The sequence below is a fragment of the Phyllobates terribilis genome, unplaced genomic scaffold, assembly GCF_046119375.1.
Source record: "Phyllobates terribilis strain yellow unplaced genomic scaffold, ASM4611937v1 Scaffold_4__5_contigs__length_816908805, whole genome shotgun sequence".
In the NCBI taxonomy this organism is placed as follows: Eukaryota; Metazoa; Chordata; class Amphibia; order Anura; family Dendrobatidae; genus Phyllobates; species Phyllobates terribilis.
The window spans coordinates 141,005,352-141,027,851 of record NW_027362764.1 but is presented as its reverse complement, the minus strand read 5'-3'; the positions used below and the strand labels follow the sequence as shown (position 1 = coordinate 141,027,851).

At 45.0% G+C, this 22,500-nt stretch overlaps 1 protein-coding gene across 2 annotated transcripts in view; it reads left to right on the top strand.

The window, feature by feature from the left end:
* The window catches only part of LOC141265126 (ATP-binding cassette sub-family B member 5-like), a 762,083-nt gene that overhangs the window by 632,766 nt on the left and 106,817 nt on the right, over positions 1 to 22,500 (top strand). For both annotated transcript variants that reach the window (XM_073677803.1, XM_073677802.1), the window contains exons 17-18: positions 12,126 to 12,269; positions 17,814 to 17,918. In XM_073677803.1, the coding sequence (XP_073533904.1) occupies positions 12,126 to 12,269; positions 17,814 to 17,918 (249 nt within the window). The remainder of the gene's footprint in view (positions 1 to 12,125; positions 12,270 to 17,813; positions 17,919 to 22,500) is intronic.

The following is a 22,500-nucleotide window of genomic DNA, read 5'->3' as shown; positions in this document are numbered from 1 at the left end:
CTTCCCCATGCTGTTCCCATGTCATTTGAGCACGTTCCCATCGATTTTGGCAATTTTTAGGCCATCTGCAGACTGCCTCGCTGCCACCTCACCTGAACACCACTAGAGCTAATGCAACGCCACAACATACTGTCTCCTTCCCCACCATCCGGTATAATGTAAGGCTGCAAGTGCAGGGTCTATAAGACTTAAGATGTAATATGGCACCTTGGCAAAGCCCAGTTATGTTCTCCCTCAGATATCTAACAATAACAAACAGGTCATGCTGGATAAACTTGCAACTACTGCCACTCAGTGTCTTCAGCTTCTTTGTGAGAAACTAATGTTTGCTCAGCCTGTCTACCAAATAAAATTCCTGAGGTATGGAAATTGTGGATGGCTTTGCTTCTGGTACTGGTTGCTAATACCAAACCATGGCATGCTATTCACTGGATATTCCTGGCTGGTTAAAGAAAAGCTCATTCCAACAGAAAAGTACCAGCAAGCTAAGGAGATGGTGGCCTCTATCATCATGAAGGAGTTTGCTCATTGTCTAGTAGTCTGACTTTTATACTAAAGATCCTTCTCATTTTCATAGTTTTAAGTGAGCATGCAGAGACTGTGGCTTCTGCAGCAGCGCATCCAGGCTTGGATAGTGGCGGAGAAATTGCTGTACCATCAGGTTGAGGATGCGAGCCATGCAAGGAACATGTCTGAGTTTGCCCCAATGTAGGGACACCACAGGGTTTGCACCATTATCGCAAACGACTTTCCCTTGCTCCATGCTCAGTGGAGACAGCCATTGCTCAAACTCGGCCTGGAGAGCAGTTCACAACTCTTCAGCTGTATGACTGCGATCTCCAAGGCATATTAATTTTAACACTGCCTGATTGCGGTGAGACCTGGCTGCACACAAAGAGGTGGGGGGATTCTCTCTTCACTGTTGGGACATGTGTCTCAGTAAGGCAGAGGTTGTGGGCACAGGTGAAAGCCCTAGAGGAGGTGGAGGATGCAGAAGCACTGGAGGAAGTATTAGATACAGAGGTTTGTCTCGCAAGCCTTGGGGATTCCAACACTTGCTGTCTAGTGACACCTTGGTGTCTAGTGGTTTTGTTTGGCATCCCCTGGTGTGTAGTGGTTTAGTTCTCCAAACCTAGCTGTTTAGTAGGTTAGTTTTCCAACACCTGTTGTCTTAATTAGTTTAGTTCTCCAACCCCTGTTTTCTATTAGTTTAGTTCTCCATGTTCTCATATGTATTTGTTTCATTCTCCAACCTTAGCTGTTTGGTAGTTTAGTTCTCCAACCCCTGTTGTCTTATTAGTTTAGTTCTCCAACCCCTGTTGTCTTATTAGTTTAGTTCTCCAACCCCTGTTTTCTATTAATTTAGTTCTCCATGTTCTGGTGTGTATTTGTTTCATTCTCCAACCTTAGCTGTTTTATAGTTTAGTTCTCCGATCCCTGTTGTATATTAGTTTAGTTCTCCATGTTCTGGTGTGTATTTATTTCTTTCTCCAACACATCAATGCCCAATCCCAGGGGTTAACGTGTGGTGACGAGGGTTTGGATTCTTCTCGGACCGTACTTCATCCGGGCCCGGATTAACTGAAAAAATTTTTAGACATTGCTATACATGCTTTCCCCCTCTTGAGTCTGTAAAGCTTTGGATCAGACAGCTGATGCCCTGGAATAGAATGTGTGAACAGCTCTGCAGACTCGCCCATCTGTGCTTCCCCATAGTCAGTTGGCCGGTTGTAGAGTTGTGACGTGGGTGAAAACAAGGGTAATTGGGATGCCACCCCTGAGGACTGTACTGTGTGTGATGTTAAGGTGGAGGAAGAGGAGCAGAGGCCACTTGATGCAGCGCTTGTCATCTACTGGAGCACATGTTCTTCCTGCCCCTCATCTACAAGGCGTACCACTGTGTGACTGCCAAAGAAAGGGAGTGAAGTCCAGTAACAGAAGTTTTCAAAATGCTGCACAATTGCTCACTGCAGCAAAACATTCCTACTTCTCATCTCTAATATCATACGTGTTTCACAAACCTAAACAGCCATTCAGTACTTTCAAGTCCCTCCTCTGTCCACCAGCTCCCCCTCCCTCTCCTCTCCTCTCAGCTGAAGAGTTAGCCTCATTCTTCAAGCAGAAGATTGACAACATAGGGCAAAGCTTTTGCTTAAAGCCCAAAAGGCCCCTTCTTATAATGACTCAACTCTCCTCCTCCAAAACCAGCCTTCTTCGCCATCACGGAAGATCATCTTTACTCTCCAAATCACATCTCACCACCTGTGAACTTGACCTAATACCATCCCACCTCATTCCAAACCGTACCACAGTCTTCATCCTAAGCCTATCCATCCTCTTCTACCTGTCACTATCAACTGGCGCCTTCCCCTCATGATTCAAACATACCTCTATCACACCCATCCTCCAAAACCCCTCCCTTGACCCATCCTATGTTTAGCATCTCACTTCTCCCCTATGCCTCCAAACTACTAGATCAACATGTCTATTTTGAGCTGTCCTCCAACCTCTCCTCCCGCTCCCTCTTTGACCGCTTATAATCAAGTTTCCGACCTCACCATTCCACTGAAACTGCCCTGACTAAAGTCATCAACGACCTACTAACTGCCAAATCCAAACCAGACTACTCTGTCTTCCTCCTTGTAGAACTGTCATCTGCCTTCGACACAGTAGACCATACCCTCTTACCACAGACTCTCATCTCTCGGCATCACAGACTTTGCCCTGTCTTGGATCTTTTCATAGCTAACCGACAGGATATTCTGTGTCTCCCACTCACACACCACCTCCTTATCTCACCTACTATGTGTCATTGTCCCCTAAGGTTCAGTTGTAGGACCCAGGCTCTTCTCCATCTACACTTTTGGCCTGGGACAGCTCATAGTCTCACTGCTTTCAGTATTACCTCTATGCTGATGACTCACATATATACCTCTCTGGACCTGATATCACCTCCTTACAAACCAGAATCTCACAATGTGTGTTCTTTCATCAACTGTGCTGGCCGATTAATCCACCTGTCACTCTGCTATTCCCAGGCTTCTCCCCTCTGTCAATCCCTGCCCTGGCTCCCTGTTGCCCAGAGACTCCAGTTGAAAAGCCTAACTTTGGCATACCAAGCCATCAAAAACCTGTCTCCTCCATACATGTATGACCTAGTCTCCCTGTACTATTTACCTGCACGTAACCTCCTATCCTTCCAAGATTTCCTTCTCTACTTCCCTCTTATCTCTTCTTGTCACAATCACATACAAGATTTGTCCCGTGCATTTACGCTACTGTGTAACTCTGTACCCCAACACATCAGACTCTCGCCAACTGTGAAAACCTTGAAAAGGAAGCTGAAGACCCACTTCTTGTGACAATCGGTAACCCTCGCTCCAGCATACCGCTGCACAACTAGCTGTACTCTCACTTAGAGTATCCTCACCCATCCCTTGTAGATTGTGCGCCCTTGTGGGCAGGGTCCTCTTTTCTTGTGTACCTGTCATTGAGTCACTGACGGTGACTCCTTTTTGCATGTAAAGCGCCACAGAAAAAATGTCGCTGTAATAGTAATAATAATTATAGTACTTGTACTCTGGGTCAATTGATGGCACTTTCCAGGTGTCTACCCCTAATTTGATGTGTTTTGGCAGCTTTTGGACCCATTTGAAGGTGTTGTGTATGCATTTTTTTTAACCCCCATTGAATCCTATGGCTTTCGGTTATGTTAGACGAACATTCGACAATTAAATCAGCGAATATTGTAAATTCGGTGATCGTAATCTGAACCGAATATTGAAACATTCGCTCATCTCTAGATAACGCGTCCTGCGCCTGTAACATACCTGGCGGCGTCCTTGCATAGTGGTCCATCTCCCACTGTGCAAGAGCGCGCACTTGATCTCCAGTCCAGAATGTCTCTCTGGCTTCCCTCCATGCTGTCTGTTTGTGTCTGTTTCTGCTGCTTAAGGGCGGCGCCCGATCACTTCCTGCTTTTTGTACCTGCTGCAGGCACACCCCTTGTGCGTCCTCAGCCTATTGCTGTCTGTCACCTGGTATTTAACCCAGCTGCTCCAATCAATCCCTGCCTGAGCATCTTGCCCTGTCAGTTGGCTTTTGTCGCTGACATGCCAGGTCCTGTCTATGTTACCTGTCTTGCAGTATCTGTTCCCATGTCTGTACTGTGTCCTATCTGTGTACCCTAACCTGCAGTCTGTACATATTCCTTGCCTGTTCGTTCCGCCTTCCTGGAGGCTGTATTTCCAGGCCAGTCTGAACACGCTTCTTGCCTGTTCGTCCCGCCTCTCTGGGGGCCGTATTCCCAGACCCGCTCCTGTATCCCGCTGTAGTGTCGGTCTCCTCCGTACACTCAGTTCCAGTCTGAACTCTCTCCTATCTTTTACCTGTTTTGCCTCTATGTCCGTCCCTTCCCTTTTCCTGCATTGTCTGAACCTGTACCTAACTCCCTCTTGTTGTCGCTGTACTTCAGTTGTGAGTTTTGTGCTCTCTCGTTACTTCTTTGTAAGTATCTAGTTTGTTTCTGGTTCCGCCTTTCCCTTCCTGCCTGTCCTGTGTGAACAGTGTCCTGTCTCCTCTGCCCTGCTCTGACCCTTTGCTTGCTGCTCCGGCAGTCTCGCTCTGTTCCCTCTTGCTCGCTACTCCTGCAGTCTGCTCTATACCTCTTCCTCACTGCTCCGGCAGTCTCGCTCTGCTCCCTCTTTCTCACTGCTCCGGCAGTCTCGTTCTGTTCTCTTCCTTTACCTCACTGCTCCGGCAGTCTCGCTCAGCTCCCTCTTTCTCACTGCTCCGGCAGTCTCGTTCTGCTCTCTCCTTCTTTCTCACTGCTCCGGCAGTCTCGCTCTGCTCCTTCTTTCTCACTGCTCCTGCAGTCTCATTCTGCTCCTTCTTTCTCACAGCTCTGGCAGTCTCGTTCTGCTCTCTCCCCTTTGCTCGCTGCTCTGGCAGTCTCGCTCTGCTCACTCTTGCTCGCTGCTCCGGCAGTCTGCTCTGACCCTTTGCTCGCTGCTCCGGCAGTCTCGCTCTGCTCCCTCTTGCTCACTGCTCCGGCAGTCCTACTCTGCTCTTACCCTTTGCTCGCTGCTCCGGCAGTCTCGCTCTGCTCTTACCCTTTGCTCGCTGCTTCGGCAGTCCTACTCTGCTCTGACCCTTTGCTCGCTGCTGCGGCAGTCCTACTCTGCTCTGACCCTTTGCTCGCTGCTCCGGCAGTCCTACTCTGCTCTGACCCTTTTCTCGCTGCTCCGGCAGTCTCGCCCTGCTCCCTCTTGCTCACTGCTCCGGCAGTCTCGCCCTGCTCCCTCTTGATTGCTGCTCCGGTAGTTTGCTCTGACCCTTTGCTCGCTGCTCCAGCAGTCTCGCTTTGCTCCCTCTTGCTCACTGCTCCGGCAGTCCTACCCTGCTCAGACCCTTTGCTCGCTGCTCCGGCAGTCTCGCTCTGCTCAGACCCTTTGCTCGCTGCTCTGGCAGCCTCGCTCTTCTCTGACCCTTTGCTCCGCTCCTGGCGGTCTCGTCTTGCTCTGCTCTTGCCCGCCGCTCCGGGCGGTCTCAACCTGCTGTGTTTGTATACCGCTTCTGAGGTTCTGTTCCAGAAGTCCCAGTCTGTACTTGGTCCTATCCTCTCTGTGCTCCAACCTGTTGTACGTGCCAGTACCTCCCCATCTGCATACCAGTGTGCCAGCCTAAACCTTCCAGTTCCTGTATTCCCCGGTGTGGGCCAACAGCCGTGTCTGGAGTCTGACCTGGAATAGACCCTGGTCCCTCTGCTCGGTCCCTCCCTGGTGCACTGGCGTCATATGCCGTCGTGCGATCTTGGTCGGATCGGGCAGACACTTAGTTACGCCCTTCCAGGCACTCTCCGGTACGGTACAGTGGAATCACTACAATTACACGCACACGCCGCTCAGCCCGGGCGTGTGCATTACAGCGCCATTCACACAGTTTCTCCCATCGCGCTCCTGCACAAGCACACTTCTCTCTACCCTGCAGAGGGGCAGAGCAAAGCACTGTAGTGCTCATGCACTGACTTTACCTATGGGTCATTGGCACTCTTTGCCCTTGCATTCGCATTACAGTACTTTGCTCTGGCCTCTGCAGGACAGAAAGAAGTGCACCTACGTAGTAGCCAAATGGAGGACCCTGCGTGGATGACGCAGGACGCATCATCCACATGAAGAAGTGATGGAGGACGGCGATCACAAGAAGAGAGGAGGTGCCGGTTCAAGACCAGAGATGCCCATCAGACTGGACCGATCGTCTGTGAGTATAATAAAAGATCTTTTTCGTACCTTGCATAGGGATTGAGGACATACATACAGCATACTGATCTACTGTATCATAGGGCTTAAAGGTGCTGTTGGTACTTTATATGGGGAAAATCTAGTGACTGATTCCATTTCAATATCTACTTTTTATAATTCAACACAAGATAAGTAATACAATTTCCATATACAATAAAACATAATTACAATTAATGTATAATTACAATACAAAGTACAGCACCAATGGAGGCCATATGTTCTCCCAAAGATCACCTCCTTAATGTAAATGAGATTTTTACTTCTTTACAAACAAGCTCATTATCACCTCAATTACCTGCATGCCCTTTGGATCCTTATTTAAAGGGGTTTTCTAATACTTAATATTCCATTATGAGTGGCTGCAGGGTGTATTTAAAATAAAAAAATATATATAGATATTCACTTCCTGGACCAACTGCGATCCACCGTACTCAGAACTGTGTCTCCTGCAGGTCTCTTGGCAGCAACATCTGGCGCATACGTCACGGGTTCTTCCTCTCAAACAAAATGTGCAGGCTGCAGCCGATCACTTTCCACCTATTCTTAATGCCAGGAAACTGGCGGGGGACAAAGTGCTGAGTTCATAGGAACAGCACACATTATGGAGGTGAAAATTTATTTTTTTATTTTATTTTTACAATACTCTGGAAATTAAGAAAGAATTGTTAAGTTGTGGACAGATCCTTGAGGTCAAATATTAAGACGTTTCTTTTATCTTAAGCCAGTCTCGAACCCTCCATTAAAAATTTATTCACATTGCTCAGATTTATAAATGCTGTCACAACAATATATTGCTCTCAGTGGTGAGGATACTAAGCATAAAAACTTACATACATATATACAGATCAGTGCCAGACATTACTCTGAACCAATTGTTATGGTATATAAACACACCTTTTACCTCTCAGCTCCTATTTTTGATAATACCTATTTCTACAGTTAATTTAAATTTAAAGTATATAAAGTCTACAACTGGAAAAAAAAATCCAACATATTTTATAATTTTCTTTAGAAAAAAAAATACATTTTTATTAGATTTTATTATCGGAAGTCTGCTTTTTCCTAAGTCTTCTTTATGTCTGCCAACACAAATGATTTTGCCGAGTTGACTGTTAAACGACCACCGATTAGCTACATGCAAGGCAATTGGGAATTGTTTAATAGCCTGCTTAGACTGGCTGATCGTGCTTCCATGAACAAAGAACAACCAGTCATGCGATCATTCAGTGCGCAGGGAATATCATTTACACAGGATGAAGTGCTGCCAAAGAACGGCAATTTTTAAGCCGGCTAGAAAATCTTTGCACCCAACGCACTAGTGGTTTGCTCGTCCGTCGGGTAATTGTCGGTCTGTTTAGATGGCCTCATAGTTGGGATTAAGCTTTCATAGTTATGGAATTATTTATCCATCTAAAATTAGCTTTGGATTACTATACAGTGGGTACGGAAAGTATTCAGACCCCTTTCAATTTTTCACTCTTTGTTTCATTGCAGCCATTTGGTAAATTCTAAAATGTTCATTTTTTCTCATTAAAGTACACTCTGCACCCCATCTTGACTGAAAAAAACAGAAATGTAGAAATTTTTGAAAATTTATTAAAAAATTAAAACTGAAATATCACATGGTCATAAGTATTCAGACCCTTTGCTCAGACACTCATATTTAAGTCACATGCTGTCCATTTCATTGTGATCCTCTTTGAGATGGCTCTACTCCTTCAATGGAGTCCAGCTGTGTTTAATTAAACTGATAGGACTTGAAGGCACACACCTGTCTATATAAGACCTCACAGCTCACAGTGCATGTCAGACCAAATGAGAATCATGAGCTCAAAGGAACTGCCCAAGGAGCTCAGAGACAGAATTGTGGCAAGGCACAGATCTGGCCAAGGTTACAAAAGAATTTCTGCATTACTCAAGGTTCCTAAGAGCACAGTGGCCTCCATAATCCTTAAATGGAAGAAGTTTGGGACCACCAGAAGTCTTCCTAGATCTGGCCATCCAGCCAAACTGAGCAATCGTGAGAGAAGAGCCTTGGTGAGAGAGGTAAAGAAGAACCCCAAGATCACTGTGGCTGAGCTACAGAGATGCAGTAGGGAGAAGGGAGAAAGTTATACAAAGTCAACTATCACTGCAGCCCTCCACCAGTCGGACCTTTATGGCAGAGTGGCCCGACGGAAGCATCTCCTCGGTGCAAGACATATGAAAGCCTGCATAGAGTTTACTCAAAAACACATGAAGGACTCCCAGACTATGAGAATTAAGATTCTCTGGTCTGATGAGACGAAGATAGAACTTTTTGGTGATAATTCTAAGTGGTATGTGTGGAGAAAACCAGGCACTGCTCATCCTCTGCCCAATATAATCCCAATAGTGAAACGTGGTGGCAGCATCATGCTATGGGGGTGTTTTTCAGCTGCAGGGACAGGATGACTGGTTGCAATTGAAGGAAATATGAATGCGGCCAAGTACAGAGATATCCTGGATTGAAACCTCTTCCAGAGTGCTCTGGACTTCAGACTTGCCCGAAGGTTCAGCTTCCAACAAGACAATGACCCTAAGCACAGAGCTAAAATAACAAAGGAGTGGCTCCAGAACAACTCTGTGACCATTCTTGACTGGCCCAGCCAGAGCCCTGACCTAAACCCAATTGAGCATATCTGGATAGACCTGAAAATGGCTGTCCACCAACGTTCACCATCCAACCTGACGGAACTGGAGAGGATCTGCAAGGAAGAATTTCAGAGGATCCCCAAATCCAGGTGTGAAAAACTTGTTGCATCGTTCCCAAGAAGACTCACAGCTGTACTAGCTCAAAAGGGTGCTTCTACTCAATACTGAGCAAAGGGTCTGAATACTTATGACCATGTGATATTTCAGTTTTTCTTTTTTAATAAATTTGCAAAAACTTCTACATTTTCTGGTTTTTTTTCAGTCAAGATGGGGTGCAGAGTATACTTTAATGAGAAAAAAAATGAACTTTTTAGAATTTACCAATGTCTGCAATGAAATATAGAGTGAAAAATTTAAAGGGGTCTGAATACTTTCAATACCCACTGTATATATCTGTGGTGGTTCTTATTTGCTTTAGTATAATAAGTAGAATTAAGGGTATTCTGTATATTGCTTGTAGCCACAATACAAACATTAAAATGTAGCTGTAATAAATTTGTTAAAACCAGCTTAAAGGGGTTGTCCATGTGACACCCTGCAGCGCCGGGACACCCAGTACACCGGGCATGGGTTGGATCCTTTCTTACTGTCACACGGGGTTTTGGGTGGCCGTGCCCGGTGCCTGGCGCTCTGGTGCACAGTAAAAATAAATAATGGGCACACGGCTACGGGTGTGCGGGAAATTAACACTGCATTTACTGTTCCCTCTTCTTTGTGTGGTGGCAATGGTTGCGTTTCCCGTGATGTAGGCGCAGAGGGTAACAGGAGAGTCAGGAGGCAGATGTGCTTTTAAAAACAGATAAAAACTTTTACTGTAAATGTTCAGCCTTAGAAAGGATCACAGCCGGAAAGATGAATTACAGCCATAAGATGGTACAACATAACATGTGCAGATGACAAAGTTCCTCAGATGGGCGTTTAGTGACAGATGCAGGAAATGGCATATATGAGGTGTGATAAACAGCAGGTGTGAACAAAGCCTATCCTGTTATCCAAGCTGACAAGATAGAGTCTTCTTCTATCCCACTGGAGTGACTTTCCTCAGCGGACCCCCATATCCCTGTTTTCCTCTGACCTTCATTATGTTGCAAGACTCCTGTTACCCATCTTCATTATGGGGGACTACCCTTCATGCCCGTACTCCTACTGTCTCCACAACGTAGTATTCTAGTAGGCTAAGGCTGCCGTGCAGACCAGGGCATTCCATCTGCCTCAAGGGTGCTAGTCCTCAGGCTATCCTACAGGTTTTCTTGGGTCAGTTCATCCCTATACAGCCCATTGGGATGAGGGAAAATTAATCCCCTCACATGTTTTCTGGCTGCTTCACTGGCTGGTCCCCACTGTCCTCTGAGATGTTCACTGGAACTCTGACTGAAATAACGGTTGCAGCTTTTCTTAGTAAACCCAGAGGCTCCACTGACTAAGCCATCTGCCTAGTAACTGCCTCAGTGAGGATCCTAGCTTATCACTATCTGGGCTGCTGCAATGAGTGTTGAAATACAGTGTCACTTAAACCAATTCTTACGTGAAATAATACTAAACTCCAATATTACGAGTAACAATACATACAATTATAGTGATACCCATCTCTGGGGTATTACATCCACTACTTAAATAGCCCCTTCTTAATTATCATGCTCTGCTCCCCCATGGAAAATAATAACAGCCTGTATTCGCCTCCACTGCCGGTGACTTTCCAGTGATGTTGATACCAGGTCTCCCGGAACTTGTGAGAGATTGTTATGTCACGTGAACCCTGCAGCCAATCACTTTCACTTCCTTTGCATGAAACTAACATCTGCAAGAAGTGAGAGATGCTGCTACTCTCTGACTTCCTCTGGATGTCAGTTATATCTAAAGGAAGTGAGCGTGAAGCCCCTGCTGACTGGCTGCAATGTCACTTGAGACCCGGCACCAACAGTGTTCAAATAGCACTGGCACTGAAGGTAAAAATAGGCTGTCATTATGTTCCATAGGGGAACATGGTCATTGAGAAGGGGTTGTCCTTGTAGTAGACAATCCCATAAAGGCTTATTACTAATTCATTAACAGATTATATCAATTTGATTTCATCTCCCGCCTCAACTACTGCAACCTCCTGCCCTGTGGCCTCCCTCTACTATTCTCGCACCCCTCCAATCTATTCTAAACTCTGCTACCCGACTAATCCAGCTGTCCCCCCGCTATTCCTTGGCCTCTCCCCTCTGTCAATCCCTTCACTGGCTTCCCATCAGCCAGAGACTCCAGTACAAAACCCTAACCTTGGCATACAAAGCCATCCACAACCTGTCTACTCCATACATCTGTGACCTAATCTCCCAGTACTTACCTATGAGCAACCTCCAATCCTCACAAGATCTCCTTCTCTACTCCCCTCTTATTTCTTCTTCCCACAATCGCGTACAAGATTTTTCCCGTGCATCCCCACTACTCTGGTACCCTCTACCTCAACATATCAGACTCTCGCCTACCGTAGAAACCTTCAAAAGGAACCTGAAGACCCTCCTCTTCCGACAAGCATACAACCTGCAGTAACCCTTGCTCCACCATACCTGTGCACGACCAGCTCTACCTCAACCTACTGTATCTTCACCCATCCCTTGTAGATTGTGAGCCCACACGGGCAGGGTCCTCTCTCCTCCTGTACCAGTCACTAACTCTTTTTGTTCAAGATTATTGTAATTGTATTTGCTCTGTATACCTCCTTGTTCACATGTAAAGTGCCATGGAATAAATGGCGCTATAATAATAAATAATAATCATTTCTATTAAACCCAATGTTTCACAGAACCCCTTAGTAATTGACCATCAATGAGAATCATCGTAAAGGTGGCCATACACACATGAGCAAAGTCGGAGGGACTGACAAGTTTATGCGTATGGAGATCTCTCAATTCTCCTCTGACTGATGAAGTTGGGGGAAAGAAGAATTTAACATATGGGAAATTAACATTAATAGCTGTTGGTTGAACAAGCCTTCAGTTGATGGCTATGGTAGGTGTATGGTATGGTCTTTAGAGTTTATAAGGGATATTTTATCATGTTTTTGTGCTATTCATTGTAGATTCAAAGTAAGTTTTAGCAATGCCTGGCAACTCCACAAATATAATAGTATGAAAGATAATAATATGTCTGCACTATTTTCTTTTCCAGGACAGTCTACCCAATATTTCATTCATTAAACTTTTGAAGCTTAACCAGTCTGAATGGCCTTATATTATGGTTGGAATTCTTGCATCAATAATAAATGGTGGAGGTCACCCAGCATTTTGCATCGTTTTTGCCAAAGTGATTGCTGTAAGTAAATTAGGAGATCCAAGTACAATGGCAGAAAATGTCTCACTAACCTTGGTAGCAGTGTAAAGAATAATACTACCAGTACTAATACTATTCTGGTAAACAAATCCATATAACTACTTTAAAGGGAATATGTTACGAAGACATATTTTCTTTTGATTAGAATATCCTATCAGACTTGAAGTACAGAGAATACTGAAACCATGTAAAGAGTGAAGTGGTCTGGATGGGACAAAAGTGCACAGATAGGGCTGTACCGTAAGGATCAGAATGGGAGTGAGAGTGATAGTAGTGCTCATCTGTAAGAGTTGTGTGAGGACACAACACCTATAGAAGCCTAATATGCCATAGCTGTAGCCCCGTGGCTCGAGAAAAATTTCTTCCAGGTAGCATTTTACCAGATTGGAGGTTATGATGATGTGCGGGCTGCATGATTAATGAGGTCTGGAGCATTTTAAACAAGGTTTTTCATTCACATCTTGTATTCTTTACCTTGATAAAGTCGTCTCCAAAATGAGTTGGTGTGGATAAAAAACCTTGTTTATAGTCTCCAAACCTCATTAATTCTGAAAACTCAGCCCACACATCGTGATAACCTCCAATCTGGGAACCATGTAAAGAGTGACACGGGATGCATTCTCTTCTTCTTAAAAAGAGTTGAGTTTCTCATATGACCCTCTTGATTCTACAAAGTATGTGAGGGTGCTCTTCTAGCTTCTGCACAGAAGACCTTATTAGTATCAGTCCTCTACACTGTGTTCCAAATTATTATGCAAATAATATTTTCTCAGATTTTCCCAAATTACCTATATGAATTGCAGTCATTGTAATTTTCCAGTCAAATAACTATTAGAGTACAATTGAAAGGTTTTTGTACAAACTGCCTATGATAACAGTATATTTTTTAAAAAATAAAAAACTCAAACTGCACTCAAAATGCATGTTCCAAATTATTATGCACAGCAGAGTTTTCAACCTTTTCATTTTAATAAAGAACAAAAAAATGGTCATTTTTGAAATTGTAAGCATTAGCAGGTTATTAGAAACTGAAATCAAACAGTTTTCAACTCAAAACTTTATTCTAGGTGATGTTACATTTGCACATAGGACCCCTTGTTCGAAAGGAGCTTCTGAACTCTCTCGTCCATTGAATTTGTCAGGTTTTGGATGGTTTCTGCTTCAATTGTTTTGCATGAGGACAGAATACCCTCCCAGAGCTGTTGCTTAGATGTGAACTGCCTCCCGCCATCATAGACACTCCTTTTGATGATGCTCCAGATGTTCTCAATGGGGTTGAGGTCAGGGGAGCATGGGGGCCACACCATAAGTTTGTCCCCTTTTGTGCCCATAGCAGCCAGAGATGCAGATGTGTTATGTGCAGCATGAGACGGGAAAACCTGAGAAAATATTATTTGCATAATAATTTGGAACACAGTGTACAGATGACTGCATGAGAGGAATGAAAATTGATGGATGGAAATATCCGAGAACAAGTGTAAAAAACCAAAACCACAGTTTTTCGACCGGGACTGAATCAACTACTTTTTGAGAAGCCACAAAGGTTTTAGGACAGAATCACCGTCCTTCCATTTCTTAAAGTATGTCAACAGTCTTATCGGCTGCAACTCAAATAAACAACGGGGGAATATAGACTTCCAGGAGTCACCACTTGCCACCCAATACAACCATGGTAGTTTACACAATCATGCCGGCCAGTTTCTCTGCCTTGCTCTTTCTAACGTTTCTCCTCCTATCTCTGTATATAAGATTTAAGAAGCAGAGACAATAGTGGAATACAGCCGTGAAATGGGCAAGAATTTTTCCTTTTTGTTTTACTCACAAAAGTTGCAGTATTAACCCCTTTAAAGCCCATGACGTACTAATACGCGTCTGTGCCCTGGGCTTTAAGAGCCTGACCCGTATTAGTACGTCATCGCGATCGCACGCGCACACAGGCTGTGCGGGCGCGATCGCCGCCGGGTGTCAGCTGATGGTGACACAGCTGATGGTGCTGCATTCCTGTGCCATGCAGGCGATCAGAATAAAAAAAGTGAAAGTCCCATAGTGGGACAAGGTAAAAAAGTAAAAAAAAACTCCCAGAAAGTGAAAAAAATAAATTGTAAAAATATAAAAAAAAATTAAAAAAATAATCCACTAAAAATAAAAATATAATGTACCCATCAATAAATATTATTATGAAAAAGAAACAAACAAACAATAAAAGTACACATATTTGGCATCGCCGCGTCCGTAACGACCTGGCCTATAAAACTGTTCCACTAGTTAACCCCTTCAGTGAACACGGTAAAAAATAAAAATAAAAAACAAAGCAAAAAACAATGCTTTATCATCATACCGCCAAACAAAAAATGGAATAACACGGAATCAGAAAGACGAATATAAATAAAAATGGTACCGCGGAAAACATCATCTAGTTCCGCAAAAAACAAGCCACCATACAGCTCCATCATCCGAAAAATCAAAAAGTTACAGCTCTCAGAATAAAGCGATGCAAAAAAATATTTTTTTCTATAAAATAGCTTTTATTGTGTAAAAGCGCCAAAACATAAAAAACAATATAAATGTGGTACCGCTGTAAACGTACTGACCCGAAGAATAAAGCTACCTTATCAATTTTACCACACCCGGAGCAGAATAAAAAAATGTAAAAAAACACAATTCCTGATTTGTTGGTTTTTGTTTATTCTGCCTCCCAAAAATAGGAATAGAAAGCGATCAAAAAATGTCACGTGCCTGAAAATGGCACCAATAAAAACGTCAACTCATCCCGCAAAAAAGAAGCTGTCACATGACTCTGTCGGCCAAAATATGGCGATGCGAAAACTAGATTTTACAAAATATGTCTTTTAGTGTGTGACAGCTGTCAATCATAAAAACCCAATATGATTCTGGTATCGCTGTAATTGCACCGACCCGAAGAATAAAGTAATCTCATCACTTATACCTCACAAGGAACGGCGTAAAAAATAAACGCTAGGGCTGGAGTTGGGGTTGTGCTAATGTTAGGGCTGGGGTTGTTTTTTTTTTCAAAAGTAAAAAAAAAAAAAAATGACGATATGGCAACTATTGTTGAGCGCAAGTGCTCGCTACTTGAGTTTGCATCGGGTGCTCGGGTATGCACTGAGTATCGTGGGTGCTCGAGTCTCCGCCCCATATGCTTCGCGGCAAAAAAAACCTCGCGGGGATTGCCTGCCATGCACGAGCGATCCCCGCATGGTTTTTTTGGGGTGTCTAATAACCGTGAAACATGTGGGCGGGGACTCGAGCATTTCACTTAAGCACCCTTGATACATGGTGCATACCTGAGTACCCGATGCAAACTCAAGTATCGAGCACTTGCGCTCAAGAGTAATGACAACTTATTTAATATGATGACCTAATGTTATCAAATTCTGTGTCGTACCTCTGGGTTCAAAATGTTCACTATATCCCTTAATAAAATCCTTGAGGGGTATAGTTTCCAAAATGGGGTCACTTGTGGGGGAGCTCCACTGTTTAGGCACATCAGGGGCTCTCCGAACGCGACATGGTGTCCGCTAACAAATTGAATGGAAAATCAGCTCAAATTGTTAGCGGACACCATGTTGCGTTTGGAGAGCCCCTGTGTGCCTAAACATTGGAGCTCCCCCACAAGTGACCCCATTTTGGAAACTAGACCACCCAAGGCACCTATCTAGATGCATAGTGAGCACTTGGAACCCCCAGGTGCTTCATAAATTGATTCGTAAAAATGAAAAAGTGTTTTTTTTCCACTTTTTCATTTTTACGAATCAATTTGTGAAGCACCTGGGGGTTCCAAGTGCTCACTATGCATCTAGATAGGTGCCTTGGGGGGTCTAGTTTCCAAAATGGGGTTAATTGTGGGGGAGCTCCAATGTTTAGGCACACAGGGGCTCTCCAAACGCAACATGGTGTCCGCTAACAATTTGAGCCGATTTTCCATTCAATTTGTTAGCGGACACCATGTCGCGTTTGGAGAGCCCCTGATGTGCCTAAACCGTGGAGCTCCCCCACAAGTGACCCCATTTTGGAAATTAGACCTCCCAAGGCACCTATCTAGATGCATAGTGAGCACTTGAACCCTCAGGTGCTTCACAAATTGATTCTAAAAAAATGAAAAAGTGGAAAAAAAAATACTTTTTCATTTTTACGAATCAATTTGTGAAGCACCTAGGGGTTCCAAGTTCTCACTAGGCATCTAGATAGGTGCCTTGGGGGGTCTAGTTTCCAAAATGGGGTCACTTGTGGGGGGTTTCCACTGTTTAGGCACATCAGGGGATCTCCAAACGCAACATGGCGCCCGCTAATTATTCAAGCAAATTTTACAATCAAAAAGTCAAATGGCGCTCCTTCCCTTCCGAGCCCTGCCGTGCGCACAAACAGTGGTTTTTCCCCACACATGGGGTATCTGCGTGCCCAGGGGAAATTGCACAACAAATTTTGGGGTCCATTTTTTCCTGATACCCCTGCGAAAATAAAAAAAATTTGGTCTAAAGTAACATTTTTGTGAAAAAAGTTAAATGTTCATCTTTTCTTCCACATTCCAAAAATTCCTGTGAAGCACCTGAAGGGTTAATAAAGTTCTTGAATGTGGTTTTGAGTACCTTGAGGGGTGCAGTTTTTAGAATGGTGTCAATTTTGGGTATTTTCTGTCATAAAGACCTCTCAAAGTGACTTCGAATGTGATGTGGTCCCTAAAAAAATGGTTTTGTAAATTTTGTTGGAAAATTGAGAAATCGCTGGTCAACTTTTTACCCTTATAGCTCCCTAACAAAAAAAGTTTTGGTTACCAAATTGTGCTTATGTAAAGTAGACATATGGGAAATGTTATTTATTAACTCTTTTGTGTGACATATCTCTGATTCGCCAAATTTCCATTTTTTTCACAAATAAACGCAAGTGATATCGAAGAAATTTTACCACAATCATGAAGTACAATATGTCATGAAAAAACAGTCTCAGAATCAGGGGGATCTGTTGAAGTGTTCCAGAGTAATTACCTCATAAAGTGACAGTGGTCAGAATTGTAAAAATTGGCCTGGTCATTAACGTGCAAACCACCCTCGGGGGTAAAGGGGTTAAAGGCATTTAAGAATCAAAGTTCAATAGGCAAACTCAGCCATCAGCCCTAACTATGTTTCACCACCCAATCACATGATGTACAGGAGCTCCATTCTTAAACGTAGCCATGTTCCCATCCTCCTTTTGATTTAAGAAGACATAGGGGTGAATAAATCTCCTGTACGTGATGTGAAAAGGATAATATTTTGATTTCTTTTACAACGTTTGAATAGATCAAACTATGACAACATTGTAAAGTTACTTTTAAATAATCAATTGAATTGGAAATTATTTGTATTTTAGCGATGCTGTGCAGAAACAACAGATACCTGCCAACCATATTATCCATAAGCAGTGTGTTTTGTTATCACCCAATCTTCAGATCTCCTCCTGTATGCCGAGGCTTTCTTTCTCCTCTGTTTTCCACATCCTGGCTGATAACTATTTTTCTTGTTTTGACAGCTCTTTGGATATGATGATCTGGATAGAATAAAAAGAGAATCCGATTTATATTGTATTATATTTACAGTAATTGGTGTTGTATCTTTTTTTACTTACTTCTTACAGGTAAGTTGATGATCCTTTTAATTATACAATATTTTTTTAGTTACCAATATAACAGTCTATGAACCCAGATTTTTTGTATTTAAAAAGTAGCTTTCATCAGATTTCACTGCTACTTTTTATTTCATTATGTTAGTAATGACAAAAATAACATCCTGTACTTTCCAAATATAATTTATTAAAAAATCATTAGTCAAAGTAATTTGTGTATCACGCAGTCATGTGCTTGGTATGCAAACTGTCGACTTTTGGTTGAAAAATCGCTGCAAGTCAACCGGACCTGAAGTCCCCAGGATACTGAACGGCGCTAGGTCACTCCACAGCACAGAAAGTGATCTTTCTACTCTTAACAGTGATCTCATAAGTTATCGCTGGATCGATCTCACTCATTAGGCTGTGTGCCCACGATGCGGATTTAATGCGTTTCGCGGCGTCATTTCCGACGCGGAAACGCATTAAAATCGCTTGTTAAGATGTCTGCCATGTTTCCCAATGATAATCCGCATGTGCTGTGCACATGCTGCGGAAATTTCCGCTGCGGATTATCATTGAGAAAAAACTCCGCAGCACAATCAATTTGACTTGCATTGAACCGCATAAAATCCGCATGTATAGATTTATACAGAAAGATCATGTTCAGTCCTGTAGAATGAAGGTTAATCATTGCACTACTGTGGGCGCCATAGTTTCACTTTAATTGGACACAGGTGTCAAAGTCTCTCTAAAACCCTCTGAGAGTAATGATGGGGCTGTTCAGAGCTGAGAGTAGTGTGACAGTCACGCAGATTAAAGAGCAATGGAGCTTCAGAGAAAACTTGTCCTAATAAAGTGAAACTATGGCCACGACAGTAGCAAAACAATCCCCCTTCATTCCTGATACTCTGTTCCTTAAACAGCTCGATCTGACCAATTATCATGAGATTACGCTATTTAGGGCAGAAAGCAATATACTGATATTGATGCAGAGTGGAGCACACTGAAATGATAGATGCCGTAATAAACCAAAAATGTTGACCCCTTTCTGTTCCTCTTCTGCTCTTACAATCAGCTGCGTTCCAATAGTGACTTCCATTACATTGCTCTGAAGAAGGAACCCCTGTTCTTCTTGTTCTCAGCCCAAATACCTGCGCATGCACATTAGAAACATACAGAGTGCAGAGGGATCACTGAAAAGCTGAAAAGGTTTTTGGGATAAGTACTGACATTAAAAGCAGTCAGTATCTGTCTAAAACTAAAACTATCTAAAATAATTACATAAGTGAATTATTAATAAAAGGTTTCATTTGTTTATAGATCTACTTTAAAAAAAGCACTCCCAATGACTGTTTTCCTAAAACTGAAGTATATGTTAATTTAATGTAGTGTCAGTGTGTTAATATACTCACTGATCGCTGTCTTATCCACAATCCAGTGTCATTCTGCTCCTCTTCTGAGTCTCATGACAGTGATTCAGAAACCATGGATCATACTATGCTCTATCATCTATTTACAATGTAAGCCTATGGATTCTCATTCTGATGCTCCATAGGGTTAAATTGTAAAAGGCACTTCCCGGTCATAAAGCGCAGTATAATCCAGAGAGTTGGAATCGCCATCACGTGATTCAGAAGAGGAGCAGAACAGCGCTGGATACTGGAGAAGATGGCAGTCGGTGAGTATATTAACACACTGACACTATACTAACACTTACACTGTTACAGGTTTAGAAGAAAAAAAGTTAATGAGAGACTTCTTTAAAGTGAATCTGTCAGTAGTTTTTTGCTGGCTCATCTGAGAGCAGCATGATGAAGGCAAAGAGAATCTGAATCCAATGATTTATCACTTAGATTACTGGGTGCAGTACAGACACACTCAGAGCTTTTACACTTACTAATACAGAAGAGCTGAGAAAGCTTTCCCCACCTCCACCAGGCTCTGTATATACAATGTCCATAGACAGTGAGGTGCCATTGTGGCACCCCAGGGGTCTGGTTTTCCACAGTAATGTAATGTTATGTCTGAGAGCAGGTGGGAGGTCCTTTGGTCAGGGATCCTGTGCATGCCACACCTCCTGCCCAGTCTTGGGAGGGGAAGAACTTCCCCTGTATAAACCCTGGGCTGAGGCAGGGTTAGTGAGTCAAGGAGAGTAGAGACAAGAAACAGTCACAGGAAGAAACAGCAGAAGCTCAGTGGGAGCAATACTACTACAAGTCAGGGGCTGGCAGCTGCAGGGCTCGCCCTGACTGAGAAGCTTTCTTACCGGACCCGGCGTCCGAGGCTGTGGGGACTAACTCTTACCCAGCAGCAGAAGCCGATCGGCAGGGGATTTCAGGTCCTCAGGCCCAGAAACCCGAAGGCACGGTCACACGCGTGGGACCAGCACCGCCATCGTGGAGCGGAAGCCATTAGAAGGCCCCGAGTCACTGGCCATACGGGTGAGCACCACACGGTACACTCAGGGACGTGGGCTACTTATACCCGCCTCTAGCAAGGTAGCCAGAAGAGTACAGTCAGTTTGGGAGGCCTACAACTCCGCCTGGCCAGGGGAGATCCCATCTGCTCAAGGACTGACCAGGCCCCGTTCACTAGCAAGTACTCCGGGAGGGTCTATCGTTGTTACCAGTAAAGACCCTGAATTACACCGCACCGTCTCTGAGTGGTTCCTGCTACCCCCATCATCCACATCTGCTGCCCTGAGGCCATACCCCTCCCGTTGGGGGTTATACCATCTACGCTGCACCATCCATCCACCGGCCTCAGCGGACTGTCTTGCAGTGGCAGCTCCATAGCTGCATTCAACGGGTGGCGTAGTCGTCCTCATCTACCGCTGTTACATCGCCGCTCAGTTTGACTCCCTGGGCACGGACCGGGTCACCGCCACGAGACTACAACCCTCAAGAGATCCGGCTCCGGGTAAGCTCCCGCGTGCGCAACGCAGCGCGACACAGGCCCAGGGGCGCGTCAACTTTGGCGTAGTCGGCAGGATTTCGTGCCCGCAACCACCGGGTACTGCGTGCCTGAAAAAGAGACTTTTCAAACTTACCTGTGGTGAAGATTCCCGCCATCCGGCGCCATCTTCAGCCTTCTTCCCGCCATCGGTGAAGTTTCCCGCCATCCGGCGCCATCTTCTGCCTTCTTCCCGCCATCCGTGGAGTTTTCCCGCCATTGGACGCCATCTTGAGGACGCCGCGCGGGAAGAAGAGGGGCGTGGACTCCGAAAGCGTGCGAGAACTGAAGCTCGCCTCACGTCCGGACGTTGCGTAAGGTCCTGGAAGGAGCCCAGCAGACGCCGACGTCACAGGAGCGCGACGGAAGGTCCTCAACCCTGACGATCCACTGCGGAGCCGCGGCCTACGGAAGAGGATCATCGCAAGGTAGGCCACGGTCCACTAGGGGGGAGGAAGATGTCGGATACGGAGGAGAGCTTCACTGCCTCAACCCCCGCCAGCGCTACCGCTGCTGCAGTTATGCCCTTCACCATGCCCTATATCCCGGGAGCAGCTTGGCTACCCCAGTACTCAGGGGAGTCACATACCCTGCATGACTTTAGAGAAAAGCTGGATAGCCTCTTCCAGGTGTACCCCCTCACAGAAGAGCAAAAAGTGAGCATCCTGGTGGCCCAACTAACCGGGGCAGCCAAAAGGGAAGTAAAATCCTGGCCACCTGGGAGGAAGACTGTCGCAGGGATACTAACCCGGCTGAAGGACACCTTTGATACCCGCACCTCAGCCGAGATTAAGCTTAGATTCTACGGGTGCAAGCAGCGAGCGCATGAGAGTATAAGGGACTATGCACTAAACCTACAAGAGGCCCTGAGGGCCATTAAGCAGACCGACCCTGATGGAGTGGGAAACGAGGACAGGCTGTTGACCGAACAGTTTATAGAGGGACTGTATTGTAATACCCACCGAACCCAGTTGCGGGCAATGGCCTTACAGGATCCCCATCTGGGCTTTGCACAGTTCAAGGACAGAGCCATCCGGGTGCTCCGAGAACCGGCACCGGGTGGCGTTGTGACCCACAAGCGCCCTGCTATCACTTACCACCAGGAGGCGGCGCCCTTGTTGGCAGGGCCTGTGGGAGCTGATGCGCAGGCTTTGGACAATGACCCGGCTCCAGACCTACACCATCAGGTCCAAGAGCTAGCTAAGAGCGTTGCTGCGCTAACCCGAACTGTGCAGTCTTTACAGGCTTCCACCCCAGGGAAGATCCAGCTGGCATCCGGACCGGAGGACATCCCGTGGCGTCGACCAAGGAGGACCCCACCGGCCAGAGGAAGACCCAGTGACCGATACAGCGAGGACGGACGACCCATCTGCCGCCGCTGCAATCAACCTGGACATATGGCAAGGTACTGTTCTTTAAACGGGCACAACCTGGGGTAGAGGGCCAACCCCCAGGAAAAAGATCACCAGGCCCATCGAACTGGCGCGACAGATATGTGGGAGGACGTCCAGTCTTGCCTGTGGTACTGGATGGCATTCCCATGAGTGCCCTACTGGACACCGGGTCACAGGTCACCACCATCCCGTACGTGCTCTTTAAGCAGTACTGGAATGACTCGGATATTACCCGCTACCCTGACGACGACTTGAGTATCATCGCC